The sequence below is a fragment of the Rhea americana genome, unplaced genomic scaffold (assembly GCF_003343005.1).
Source record: "Rhea americana isolate MKP2758 unplaced genomic scaffold, rheAme1 scaffold_46, whole genome shotgun sequence".
NCBI lineage: Eukaryota > Metazoa > Chordata > Aves > Rheiformes > Rheidae > Rhea > Rhea americana.
Window position 1 is genome coordinate 322,854 of NW_028186601.1, and position 13,551 is coordinate 336,404.

At 37.9% G+C, this 13,551-nt stretch overlaps 1 protein-coding gene across 1 annotated transcript; it reads left to right on the plus strand.

Annotated features, from left to right (window-relative positions):
* The first annotated feature begins 1,059 nt into the window (after positions 1 to 1,059).
* On the plus strand, positions 1,060 to 4,663 carry SNAI2 (snail family transcriptional repressor 2). The gene is made up of 3 exons (XM_085316251.1): positions 1,060 to 1,374; positions 1,946 to 2,491; positions 3,459 to 4,663. The coding sequence occupies exons 1-3, from the start codon at positions 1,296 to 1,298 to the stop codon at positions 3,638 to 3,640; spliced, it is 807 nt and encodes a 268-aa protein (XP_085172377.1). The 5' UTR covers positions 1,060 to 1,295; the 3' UTR covers positions 3,641 to 4,663.
* Positions 4,664 to 13,551: the final 8,888 nt, after the last annotated feature.

Below are 13,551 nucleotides of genomic sequence, written 5' to 3' on the forward strand. Positions count from 1 at the left end.
GGGGGGGGAGAGAATGGGGAGGGTGATGGGCGTGGGGGGAGGAGGACAGACCAAAACTCAGTCAAGTGCAATCTGTGTTAGAAATTTGCCAGCATTCAGCTGTCCACATTTTCAAAATGCAAATACTTTGAAATGAAAAGACTAGAAAATTCTGTGGAATATTTAAGAGACTGAGTTTTTTACATATCTGTGCATCATTTTACAGCTTTGGATAATTAGGAAAGTTTCCTTGGCAGTGTTCTGAGAGGATAGGCAAGGGTGACATATAGCAAGTCCTAAGGAAGGAAATATCGACGTTTTGCATTCTGCACATTTTTAGAATAAAAAAGAAATTATTCTTCRTATAAACAGTTTGAAACAGTATCCACATATAACATCCTATCACCCTGCTTGGAAATGCAGCCTTTTCATCAGCTGCTCCATGTGCTTGAACTCTTTTGCAGTATTTTGCTGGCCCTTCTGTCCTGAAGGGTGCAGGTTAGGGAGGCATTCTGCTAGTCTCCAGCCTTTCCTAAATGCAACCTTTTTTCAAAGGCAGTTCCCAAATCTGACAGGCACACAGTCTGTTCAAAGGCTTCCATTAGCTCTGCCGGATAACTTGTTATCTTGTAATGTTCTCCCCCTCCCGCTCTTAATGAACAGTTTGTTCCACTGCAATTCTTAAATCAAACATCTGGAAACCAGACTTGTTTAAAAAAAAAAGAAAAAAGAAAGAAAGAAAGGGGGGAAAAAAGTCATTTCAGTGCATATGACTTCTCCAGGTCTCTGTCAGGAAGCAAAAAAAGAATTCAGCTGAATCAGTAAACTGACCCTTTTTTAAAAGCACTTTGACCAACACATTTTTCTAGACAGAAATTCTAAAGAACAACACACACCCACTTTGTAGCAGGATAATGCGCTCTGACAACAGATTGTTCCTCTGTTCACAGCTGTCTCCAGCGGGAGGAGCTGAAACCTGAACCAAACCCTCCTCGCAGGGATTGGAGCCGCCTTGCGCGCAGCGAGAAAGCCCTCCCAGAAAAACAGCCTGTTTGGAAAAGTGCTTGAGAACATCCCGAAGTGATTGGAGGAGCAGAAAACCCTTCCCCCCTGCACCTGACTAGTGGGTATTTACAGCACTTTTCAAGGCGCCTCTGCAGTGCCACTACACCAGCAGGGCTGCATGGCCGGCGCGGCGCAGGCGGTGCGGTAGGGACCGATGCGCTCGCAGTGACCGTGAGAGCTGCGCGCCAGCCGGGCACCGCCGCGCTCGACCACCGGGAGCTTCGGGGAGAAGGAGACCGCCTGCGTCCAAAATGCCACGCTCCTTCCTGGTCAAGAAACATTTCAATGCCTCCAAGAAGCCAAATTACAGCGAGCTGGACACTCACACAGGTAACAAAACGAGACCCAACGCCACCGCGTTGCTTGCGGGGCTGCACTTACTGCGTGGCAGCAGAGAGGAGGGGTGGGACTGCTTTTCGGTCTTAGACTTTGGGGACTGGGTTAGTTCGTTCTTTTACTTCATTTGCTTACAAAGAGGCAGCTTGTAGAACTATGTCAAGGCTGCTCAGAATGAATCATGAAGTTTGCCCATCCACTTGAGCTTAGCTATTTTAAGAGGATTTGGTGGGGGGAGGGTTCTTTTCTACATCTGTTGGTAATGGAATTTAACTTTTATAGAAATCCACCATGAAGTTTCACTGTTTYGTTGTACCAGGCTGCAAAAATTTAGAAACAGCATGCTGCCTTGAAGAGATGTTCAAACTGTAATATGTCTGTTCAAGGGCACTGTCTCTATGCATCATTGTATGTGTATCAAACATTATTTTCTAAATCCTCTTCATGCCTGGATGATCATAATCAATATTTGACTTAYACCCTTTTTAACTCACAAAATGTTAATTTTATTGCCTTTTGAAATACTTTCCATTTCTCTTACCTTAAGATTTTCTTCTTTCTCCAGTGATTATATCCCCATACCTGTACGAAAGCTATCCAGTCCCTATCATACCACAGCCAGAGATCCTGAGCTCAGTAGCTTACAACCCCATTACTGTGTGGACTACAACTGGGCTGCTACCATCTCCATTACCTAATGACCTCTCTCCGCTTTCTGGATACCCCTCATCTTTGGGAAGAGTCAGCCCACCTCCACCTTCTGATACCTCCTCCAAAGATCACAGCGGTTCAGAAAGCCCCATTAGTGATGAAGAAGAGAGAATCCAGTCCAAGCTTTCAGATCCCCATGCAATTGAGGCTGAAAAGTTTCAGTGCAGTTTATGCAACAAGACCTATTCAACTTTCTCTGGGTTGGCCAAACATAAGCAGCTGCACTGTGATGCCCAGTCTAGGAAATCRTTCAGCTGCAAGTACTGTGACAAGGAGTATGTCAGCCTGGGAGCACTTAAGATGCACATCAGGACCCACACACTACCTTGTGTCTGCAAGATCTGCGGCAAGGCTTTCTCTAGACCCTGGCTGCTCCAAGGACACATTAGAACTCACACTGGTAAGAAAAACCTTTACAAATGCAGTATGTTGTTGCTATACCATCAGAATGCCTTTTTTACTGTTTTTTTTTCCACAGGTAAACAACAGTGTTTCCTTGAAATGCATACACATAATTGCAAATATATCATTAAAAGGCCAAATTCTTTCTTTTTTTTGGCGGGGAAGGAGGTGGCAGGGAGAAGGAGGAAAGAGAGCGTAGCCACAGCTCATAACTGGGYGCCAGACTGGTGTAAATCAGCATATCTCCCTTGATAATTCTAGGACAGTTTAGCCCATTTCCACTAACTGAAGATTTTGTTTTAAATGTGTTTAATTATGTTAACTTGCAGGCTTTGGAAACTGCTAACATTGCAATGGTTCCAACTGATTCTGAAATCAAGTAGCAAAACAGACAGGCTGTGCATGAGGAGATGGTCTCTGACTCCTTAAGCAATTGGCAAGTTTTGCGTGCACGATCTGAAGTCCTTTAGATTTGGAAACGCATCATTACCAAAGTGTCGTCTTTGTGCTGAGGCAAAAACATGATTTGAGTATAACACTGGGTACAATGTAAAGTCTGTACAGCTGTTTGCTGCCTTTTCAGTCAAAGCCCCTGTCCCAAGTAATTCACATGRAGCTAAGCATACAGTAGAACAAGTTCTTTGAAAAAAAACAGTATTTAAAAATGTTGGGAGGCGCCTAACCTAAAAGTGCTGCCTGCACCTGTAGATGTAGAAGGTGTCAGCAGCTTCTCTTCAGAGATTGCGCTCTGCAGCATGTTCTGAAAAGACTGAACTCTGCAAATACAACCAGCAGCGCTGAGAGCTGTTACATCTGTGGCCTGACTTCACTTTTTATTACATAGCTCCTTTATTATAACAAATATTGCTTCTTTGTTTGTTTCTTAGGATAAACGGGAATTTTACCTAAGAGTGTAGTTCTTTTTTAATGCTCTTTCGTATTTTCCCTTGATGTTTCCTTTTTAGGGGAGAAGCCGTTTTCCTGTCCTCACTGCAACAGGGCTTTTGCAGACAGATCCAATCTGAGGGCTCATCTGCAGACCCACTCGGATGTGAAGAAATATCAGTGCAAAAATTGCTCCAAAACTTTCTCCAGAATGTCTCTTCTGCACAAACATGAGGAATCTGGCTGCTGTGTAGCACACTGAGTCATGCAGTCAATGTTTACCTGGACTCAATGCATTTCTCCACTCCTGTTCCAAATGATAAGTGGAAATCCAGAGGCATTTTTTCTCCTACTTTTCAACCAAAAAGCAAACAAACAAAATAGTGGAAGAACTTAGAATGTCAGTAGAAATGAGCTTAAGCATTTCTGTTCAGTCACTTAAGTGTGAATTTTGAAATATGGGGAAAGACACCGCGCATGACATTTCAAGTAGATGTTAAGGAAGAAACATTATCAACTTTCTTTATAGATGAAACCAAATGTATGTAGTCTATTCTTGCTAAGAAAAGGCTGCAAAGTTAACAATACATTCCTGCCAAGCCATTTCAACCAAAGAAACAGTATTTTAAATCGAACTTTTAATAAAAATGCTACCCAAGTGAATTTTGCTAGACACCATTTATCTCAGGTGCCTTAAAAAGTATTCCAAGTTTACCTTAGTAAATGTTTAATATTATTCATTGCTGTGTTTTTTATTTTATTTTATTAAAAGCCAAGGCCTTCATTAATGATCTGAAATGCTTTAAAACTGCATAATTAAGAGAGGAAAATGAAAACATAAGAGAATGTATAAAAAATTGACAGCCACAAATTAACCGCATGTGCCTTTTTTTAAAAAAAGAAGAAAGACTGTAGCTTCAAACATTCCTGGTGCATGCTTGACCATCTTTTAATATGGAATAGATCCTTTAAACTTTAATCTTTTTTTAAAAAACGGGAATAAGTGCAAGAGAGGGGGTTCTTGGGAGTCTGACAATTATTTTTTTAATGCACAAAGGAAATGCAATATGTTCAGCATTACCCCTCCAAGTGCCTTTTTTATTGATGATTTTGTAAAGTTATGTGGACATAATGTAAATATTTTTATTTTTATATGATTGAATGTGTTATGAATGAAAGTGAATTGTTGCCTATAGCAGTGTCTATAGATAACTTGAAGAAAGYGTGAAGTGAAATTTATGTTTTTTTTTCTAGCCACTTTTTTACAATAAACATTTTTAAGTAAGATTTCTGTTGTTTGTTCTAATTGAATAAAAGGACTGTGCCTGATTTATAAAGGGTGTGGGACATACAGACAAATTGAAGTGTGTCTACATTATGAAATGAAGATGAAAGTGATTTTCAAATGTGAATTCTTAGTTCAAAAGTACTAGACATTAAAAAGAAATACATCCATGGCATTTTCAAACATATAAAACAGTAGAATGCATTTTTATAGAATGTCTCCTTTAAAGCACGGGTGCTTTTTTGTTATTGTTGTTTCTTATAACACCATGTCAACATTGCAAAATATATTTTATCTAGATCATTGGAAAGAAACATCTTTCTTGCACTGTAACAGTTAAAAGGATGCTATCAGAGCAGCCTGATTACTGTGCTTTTCCTGAGACATTGGTATTACAAACTCTGGGCCAAAGCTCATTATCATCAGTGGAGCCTTTGGGGAGTTTGGTAATATTTGCAGGATGCTCTTTTAGAGCAGTATTCAAGTCATAACACAACATAGTTGATATGGTCACTTAAAGATATTTTTATTAAATATCTTTTATTATCTTTTTAATATATATCAAAAGTGTCAGTTTAATTTATGCTGACTAGGTATATCAGCTAATATATCAGAGGAAATAATTACTCAGTAATAAAAAGTAGGATATTTTTCTTCTAATGGTTTGAATAAAGATTCCAAGATCTGAACTATGTACAAGCATTGCAACATCAACAAATCATATCTTGCTGACTAGTACAAAATAACACTATTTTCAACTTTTTACAGATTGCAAAGCTAGAAAACAGATAAACGCTAGTCAGCATCTAATCTAAGGAGCCCTATGTCTACATTATGGTCCTAGCAAGAGCAAGAGATAGCAAAATATTAATTTTAATAAATTTAATAAATAATAAATAATAAATAATTAAATTTAATAAATAATAAATTTAACAATTAATGATCAGATTAAAATTAGGTATGCATAAGATGTAGATTTCTTGAAAAAGAGATTGCATTTCAACAAAATATTGCAAGAGATTATACCAACATTTTGTCTCTTCCAGTTGAGGCCTGCAGAGGAATGCTTGAGCTGAACTACATTAGAATAACATAGTCAATACGTGCATAACAGAGGTTTTGTACCTTTTCTCTACAGGAAGTACTGTGCTGGAAAAAGGTCAGTTCAAATGAAATTTTTCAAATGCTCCAAGCATCTTCTGATAAAATCTCTATGTTACAACAACCATTCTCCAGAATCTGTTGGGGTGTTTTCTAGGAAATAACTAGAGAGTTCAAAAAAGATAAACTGAAATATAGGCAAATTAAAAAAAATGCAGCTAGGATTAGTGGGAATTTGTGAGGTAACATTTTGAAATAAATGTAAGAAGATGTCAAATACCCTTGAAAAGTTTCATGTGGTTACTCTATTGATTTACACTTCCATGTTATTCACTTTGAAGTCCATAGGCTCCAGCAGCTATTTGTGCAGCTTTTTCTTCCCAGAATAAAGTTTACCTGTGTATAGGAAAAGCTCTGGCAATAAACAGCTGTTCGTACTGACAAATTTCTAGGTTTGCTCTCCTGCACCCGTTTACCTGACATCATAAGGCTTTTCCACTGTTTTAATCCACACTTTAAATTATCTACATCCATARTAAATGAAATAACATAAGAACTTGACTTATTGAAAGAGTGGGAAATGCTACTGTTGTCCTTCTGGGAAATCAGATGAAAACTTCATCAAAATACGGTATGCTAAACCAAACACAAGTGGAACTGGTTCTGATTTRAAGATGACAATTAAGATATGGTACTTTGCATGCCTGTAACACCTATACGCATAAAACACAAAGATGGGAAAGGTCTAGAAGCTCTTCTAACTTGTCTCTTTAATTGAAACAGAGTACTGTATCACAGATTTCTTGCTCTCTGCCCAGCTGTAGCACAAGCTTCCCAGGGAGGTGAATTTCCCTGCTTTTTCTGGGAGAAAACTTTCTGTCAGGCCATTTCTCCAAAACRTTAATGGTTTTACCTCATTATTCTAGAAATGCCTTCTGTAGCTGCATGAGTTATTTATCAATATAAATTGAATTCTATTCTGAGCTACTAGTCTACAATTCCACTGATTTTTTTGAAATGTGGCTGAAAGGCCCCCTCCTTAGTGAATCTGCCCATTGAAACTCTCATCATTGCTCTATTTGCTGCAAGACATCTCTGATCTTACATCCAGGTTTTTAATCTTTCTCAAGAAAATATGTTCCCCGCACTTCTGCTGTCTTCCTTGTTCTGTTTTGAAGTCTCTTTCTTCTCATCTTCGACACCAGTGCCAAAAGTAATACTTTTAAGTGAAAATTTAAGCAATTTAAAGGCTTGTTTCTCCTGTAAAGCCACTGACATGACAGCAACCTATATACAGTGTGAGTTAACGCTTCTTTTATCTGCAGCCTTTTTGTTTACTAATAAGCTGTCTAAAATCGATGGATCTACAAAAGGGACTTTTTCCTAGAGTCTACTGCAAGTATACTAAATGCATAAATGTCGGGTTATATTTATATGACTACGATTACCCATTCACAGTGAATGAGGGCTAGTTCATTCCCTTACTAGTTTGGAGGAATTTCAGTTCACCTCATGAGTGTCCTTTCAGTGCGCGAAGAAGAGATGAACCACCTCAGCACATGTGCAGCTACAAGTTGAATGTATGAGTTTCTCAAGACCAAATATAATAAATGATTCACTTCAGTTTCCTCTTTTCTCTTCCCCTGAGTGCATTTGGGCATGCTTTTCACCTCAGAGACTGCAGCATGAAGCAATATGTGCACGAAAGAAAGACAGAACAAAGTATATGTTTATGCTCAAAGCACTGAATTATCCTACCAAATAATATGGATGATTAGAAAAGCATCTTCTGCACTCTCCAAAGGGAGAGTAAAAATAAGTAAATAAAATAAATAAAATAAGTACCTCTCAGGATAAAGCATCATGAAGTCTGTCTCCTGTATTTTTTATTATGTAGAATATTATAGTTCCTGTTATCTTTAACTAAGTTCAGGGTCTATTACCCTAAGCTCCATAAAATCATATAACAAAGAAGAAGCAAGCACCCTAAAAAACTTGTAATTTCAATTAAAAAGAAAAAGAAAGAAAGAAAGAAAGGGACAAGGAGGAAACCTGGTGATTAAATTCTGACATCTTGTGTTCCAGCTGATGCCCCTGCCACAAAATCAAAACAATATTTCATCTTAAGTTGTGATATTTTTCTTTCTGAATAAGATATTTTCAATGTTAAAAGTTCCCTCTTTAGAAACAATGTGTTGTATTTACTATTTGTCCTGGATTTTTGGTTTTGTCTCTTTAAAGAAGGTGTTTTAAAAGTTAAAATATATAACCTATAATTCTCCATGACACGAATATTAAGAACAGAATGTGAGAATCCCACTCYAACCTGTGTGTATTATAATAACAAATGACTGCTGCAAGAGATAAGATTAGATCAAGAGCAAGTGAAATCACAGAACTGCTGAGGTTGGATACATCTCTGGAGATTATCTAGTCCAACCACCCCCACTCAGTGAAGGGTCACCTARAGCACATTGCTCAAGACCATGTCCAGTCTCCAGGGATGGAGACTCCACAACCTTCCTGGGCAATCTGTTCCAGTGTTCAACCACCTTCAAAGAAAAAATTATTTCCTTATATTTAAAGAGAATTTCATGTATTTTAATTTGTTCCCATTGCCTCTCATCCTCTCACTGGATACTACTAAGAGTCTAGCCCYGGCCTCTTTGTGCACTTCCATTACMTATTTATACAAATTGATAAGATCTCCTCAACCTTCTTGTCTTCAGGCTTAGCAGTCCCAGCTCTCACAGCCTCTCCGCATATGAGAGAGGCTCCAAGCCCTTAATCATCTTTGTGGCCCTTCACTAGGCTTGCTCTAGTAAGTGAATATTTTGAACTGGGGAGCCCCAAACAGGACACAGTACTCCAGATTTGGTCTCATTAGTGCTGAGTAGAAGGGAAAAAACACTTAGCACTGATGGGATGCAACAAGGCTGTGGAAACCATATTATCTATAACAACAGCGCGTGTCTAGTACAAACAAAAGGGATGCTTGTGTGCTTTATTCCGACTTCCCAACAATTTTAATTCATCTTTATAAAATCAAGAAACTTCAAGGGTGAAGAGTACAGGACTGGGTCTTGCTGGGAGATCGAGATTTGCCCTGTCTCACTGCAGAGTGCAACAGAATAAGAATGCCTCAGGTGAGTTATGAGGCATGATTTTTCTTCTGCAGATGCACATATTTTTTGAGACACCCTATACAACTTAGCAAAGTCTTTGAGGCCATGGTGCAGCCTGACTRTGTCTTTGCATTGGTGTATCTTCTAAGGCACACATAGACAAACCAGACTAGAGAACAAAAAATAAAATTAAAAAGGGGGTATGTGTTGCTTTTACTGGTTTGACATTTGGGTCACCTTGTTCCTTTTCACTTGTTTCTTCAATGCTTCAGCTATGCTACCCAAACTAATACTTTTTTGTGTTTTTTCTTCTTATGGTCCACTCAGCATTTTGATACAAAAATATAAGAAAGTGCTTCTTCATGACCTTCCTTCTCTCATTTTCCCCAAAGACAAAAGCCATTGCAAAATGCAATTTTGTCCTCTAGCTGCATGCTATTACACCTCCTCCCCCCCCATTATCTGGGCGCCGAGTACATGCTAGCTATTTCTGCTTTACTTTTATTCTATGTGCATTGCAAGAAGTTTTTCTAGTGCATAAGATAAGTAGCTAGTAGGTGGATGGAGGCCATAATTTGTATGACATTTCTCACAAATAAAGAAGAAATACTTTTTTGTATCTGTCATTTTGCAAACATATTTTTTGCACCATTTAGTTGAAAGAAGACATAGGAAACTGAACAATCACAGGAATGCCAGCAGAAATCCACATAWAAATATGATACCAGTCATAGTTTTAATATCCTGCAMACCATAGGCTTGGAAGAGCAACAGYGGTGCATGCAAACATTCATGTGTTATCTACATATAGATAAGACATGCAGCTGACCATCCTGTCTTCTCAAATATGCAAATCCTTTCACTGCAATTCTAATTTGGAGGATCGGCTTTTCACCTAGCCAAAGCAGACCACAGAAAGCCATCCTTTACCTTGATAAGTTTCTATATTCTCCYTAAATCCCATGTTTTAATCTGTTCTATTAGTGTTTTGTCAGCCTAACATAGGAATCATCCCAGCTGAGACTGACGATGGATCGAAGCCAGTGGATCACGGGRCTCTTAATACTTCATAGGTGTGGACATTGCCACTTCCTCTAACCAGGCGCTGTAGGTGGGTCAGTCAACAAACACATGTCAGGTGCTGGACCTAAAAATCCATCAAATGGAAACTGCTTCTAACTCATACCTTTTCATACCTTCTTCAAAGACATGACCTAGGAATGTAGGAGCTTTGATCTAATGAAACTCTCACAGAGAAGTGTTTAGGTCTCATTAGATCCCAGAGGTTCCCAGTACAAGTGATGAATATCAAAACATGAAGTCACAGACATCTGTTAAGTTGCTAATAAGAAGCAGTCAAAGTATAAAGTTGCACTGCAATTAGCTCAGATTTTGCACAAGTCCTTAAACCAAAGTAAATTCCTTTGAATGTAACCTGCCCTCTTATGTGGCCTGGCAAATCAGCCACACTTGACAATGAATAAGGAGTTAGAAKGATGAAAACTGACAGTTACTAAGTATCTAACACTAAAAATTGAATGAATAATCAACAATTTAAAGTAATAACACTATGCATAGAAGGGTAATAAAAAACTCTATTGCTGTAAAAGCTGCATCATATTTAGTATTAAATTTTATCTTTCTTCATTTTTAAATGTTACAAAAATATATTTTGGAAGACAGTGCACCAAGATTTATTATACTCCAAGTACACCAAGCATTCACTGTTCATCCATAATACATGAAATCAGGCCAGGTTGTTATGTCCTGGAGAGATTTTAAAAAAGAGAATCTTATGACTTGTGATGAACGTTTTGGTGCTGTTTGCGAAAAAACTTGGCATCTTAGTCCAGTTTCTAAGTAGTTCTGACTGGGCAAGGCCCACACGCAAAACTAATCAGGATTTTCAACAAACCCCAACTTACTGACAAAAATAAAACACATTTTTGGTAAACAGCTTCCAACTTGTAGGCAGTTTCAAGAGATTGCCCCCCATCTTTTCTCTATTTCCCCCTTTTCCAGTACTGGCAGAAAAAATGGTTGCTTTTATTGATATTTTTATTTCCGAAGCAGCTCCCTTCACAGGTTACAGAATCAACACTGTAGGTTCTGGCTGAACAGTCACAGCAGAGATCCATGACTGAAGGCTGGTGAAAACCCAGATATTCTGTCTATCCTAAGAGGCTTCAATATGTCACGCTGGCAGGACAGCATGGGTTCCAGGGACAAAGAGAAGAAAAAGAGAAATCTTGAGGACTACTAAAATGTCAGCCTTCGTAGGAGGGCATGGTATTTAATCGGTATTTACAAGCAGTAAATATCAGTTACAAATTACTTTCCAGGTCAGACTTCTGTAACAGGAGAAACTCAGAAGTTCAGCACTGTTTAGCTTGGAGAGGAGATTTTGGCTCTAACCAAAACTGCAGTTGATAAATCAAGTATGTCTGATTACCATTTTTTTTTACAGCAAAAGAGATTAGGAACTAAGAAAATAGACAATTTTTTAAGTTACACAAATATAAAATAGGAATAACAGAAGCATCCAAAGTCATGMTAGACTATATGCATATGATACACACAAGATTAAGTGTATAGATTTAAACAGGGAAAATGTTTTAACAGAACGGCTCAGCTACAATTCTGATTTGTTCGGGTTTTTTTCTAAAAATTTAAACTAAAAAGGCATTTGCATTGTTTATCAGCTGCTTAAAACAGGAAATTAATATTTTCACTCAGATATAGGATTCATTTCCAATTTTTGAAAAAAAAAAAAAAAAAAAAAAAAAAAAAAAAAAATTAATAAAATAAAAAAAAAAAAAAAAAAAAAAAAAAAAAAAAAAAAAAAAAAAAAAAAAAAAAAAAAAAAGTGTTGTTACTTTCTACTAACTCTGCTCGGATCCCAGCTGCATATGTTGGAAATCTTATTGAGGTTCCCCATAAAGGAAGTTGCTTTCTGAGAGAGAGCTTAGAATTGGGCATTATATAATTGGATATTACGCTTTTTTATGGGCACATAACTAAGTYGTAATGTATATATTACATTCACAGATGCACACCGTAGCCCAGTATCCAATGCAATCAGTCATTTTGAAAGGAGGAAGTCATGTTTTGAGGAGGTGCCATGTAATGTCAAACCGTGCATTTGTATTACTCCCTCACTGATAGATGACGGCCAAGTGGGACTGTGAAAGGACAGGACTAGAAACAGAGCCACTCTTGTGAATATTAATACTCACTGCTTTGGTAGAGGTTGTCCTTTAGCCTTCTTCTCACGATATGGTAGCTGTGCCTAACATGCTGCCAAAAGCCTCCACTTTCTGGTGCAGCTGGAGAGAAAGCGGACTAGCATTGCCCTGGGGTATCCAAGGATGAGCCTTCCCTTCAAAAGATTTTGTTGGTGTAACTGCACAGTCAGCTCTCTTATATACATATAATATACAATTCATACTGACAAAATGTGCTTCGCCAGCATAGCTGCTTTTAGTCACCCAAGCACCACAGGCAGCAAAAAMGCACTTGTAACCCAGAAACCACAACTAGATTTTAGCTTTTTGTCAGTACAGAAGCGCTGCAAAAAAATAAACAAACAAATGAAAACCCACAGCACTGCAGTCCTGGATAAAGTTTATGATGTAGACCTGGCCTGAGTCATCGGACAGTGCATCTTACATACCTTCTTGTTCCTATGATAGTCCCTAAAGCATAGCCAGATATTAATGCTTAAATGGCAGGATTTTGAGGTGAAGTATGATGGGATAAAGGAGTGGGAAAGTATATAGTTTGTGACAGGAGAAGATCCAGAAACAGTTTTTCTCACTGTGAGACTACAGCAAATCTTACAGAGTTAGTCCATTTGCTTTTATTTTATTTTCTTCCTGCTTGTTTTTAGTGAGAATGAATAATGTCCATGTCTTGTAACACCTCRGTGATAATTCAGCAGGATTGCTGTGACCTTTACTGGTTGGACCAGGACTGATTAGCTGCAGATTTCTATGTATGAAACTCTGCTGACAAGCCAGGCTCGCAGATTCTGTATTGTTGGTGTTTCTGCTGAGGAATGTAAAAAGATCATTTCTGTTGCTCCTTGAGGGGGAAACTAATGAGTTGGTGGAAGTGGAGATTTGAAGTGAACTGCATTTTTTTTATTAATCTTTCTGATTTAGTTCTTGTAGATAGCTACATGTGCATGGACTGTGCTGAGCTGGATAGGTTGCATTTGGTTTCAAATAGTTTGAATCCCCCATCTGCTTATGCTAAAGGCGAACCTTTCCAGGTGATCTAAAATGTAGACTTTTTAATTGATGTGAATGGCAGCTTTCCTGTTTTAAATTCCAGGTTGTAAAAAAAGAGAGTTGCATTGTCAATCAGCCAGCAAATGGTGCTGCACTGGCCTTTCTAGAAAAACAAACAATGGGTAATAAATGACTTTATGGTAGGATTGAATTTAAAACAAAAAAAAACCTTATCAGCACAATATGTTTTCTGGTCCACTAAACTCTTCTGTTTTAATCTGTTCCAGCTATGCTACATTTCCTATTTTTTAATTAAAACAAGTCTTTCTAAACATATATATGTGTGTGCACACATACATACAAATGGAGATATGTATATACAGATATATATATGGAAATTTTTCTACATTTAGGCAGAGAGAGAACCAGA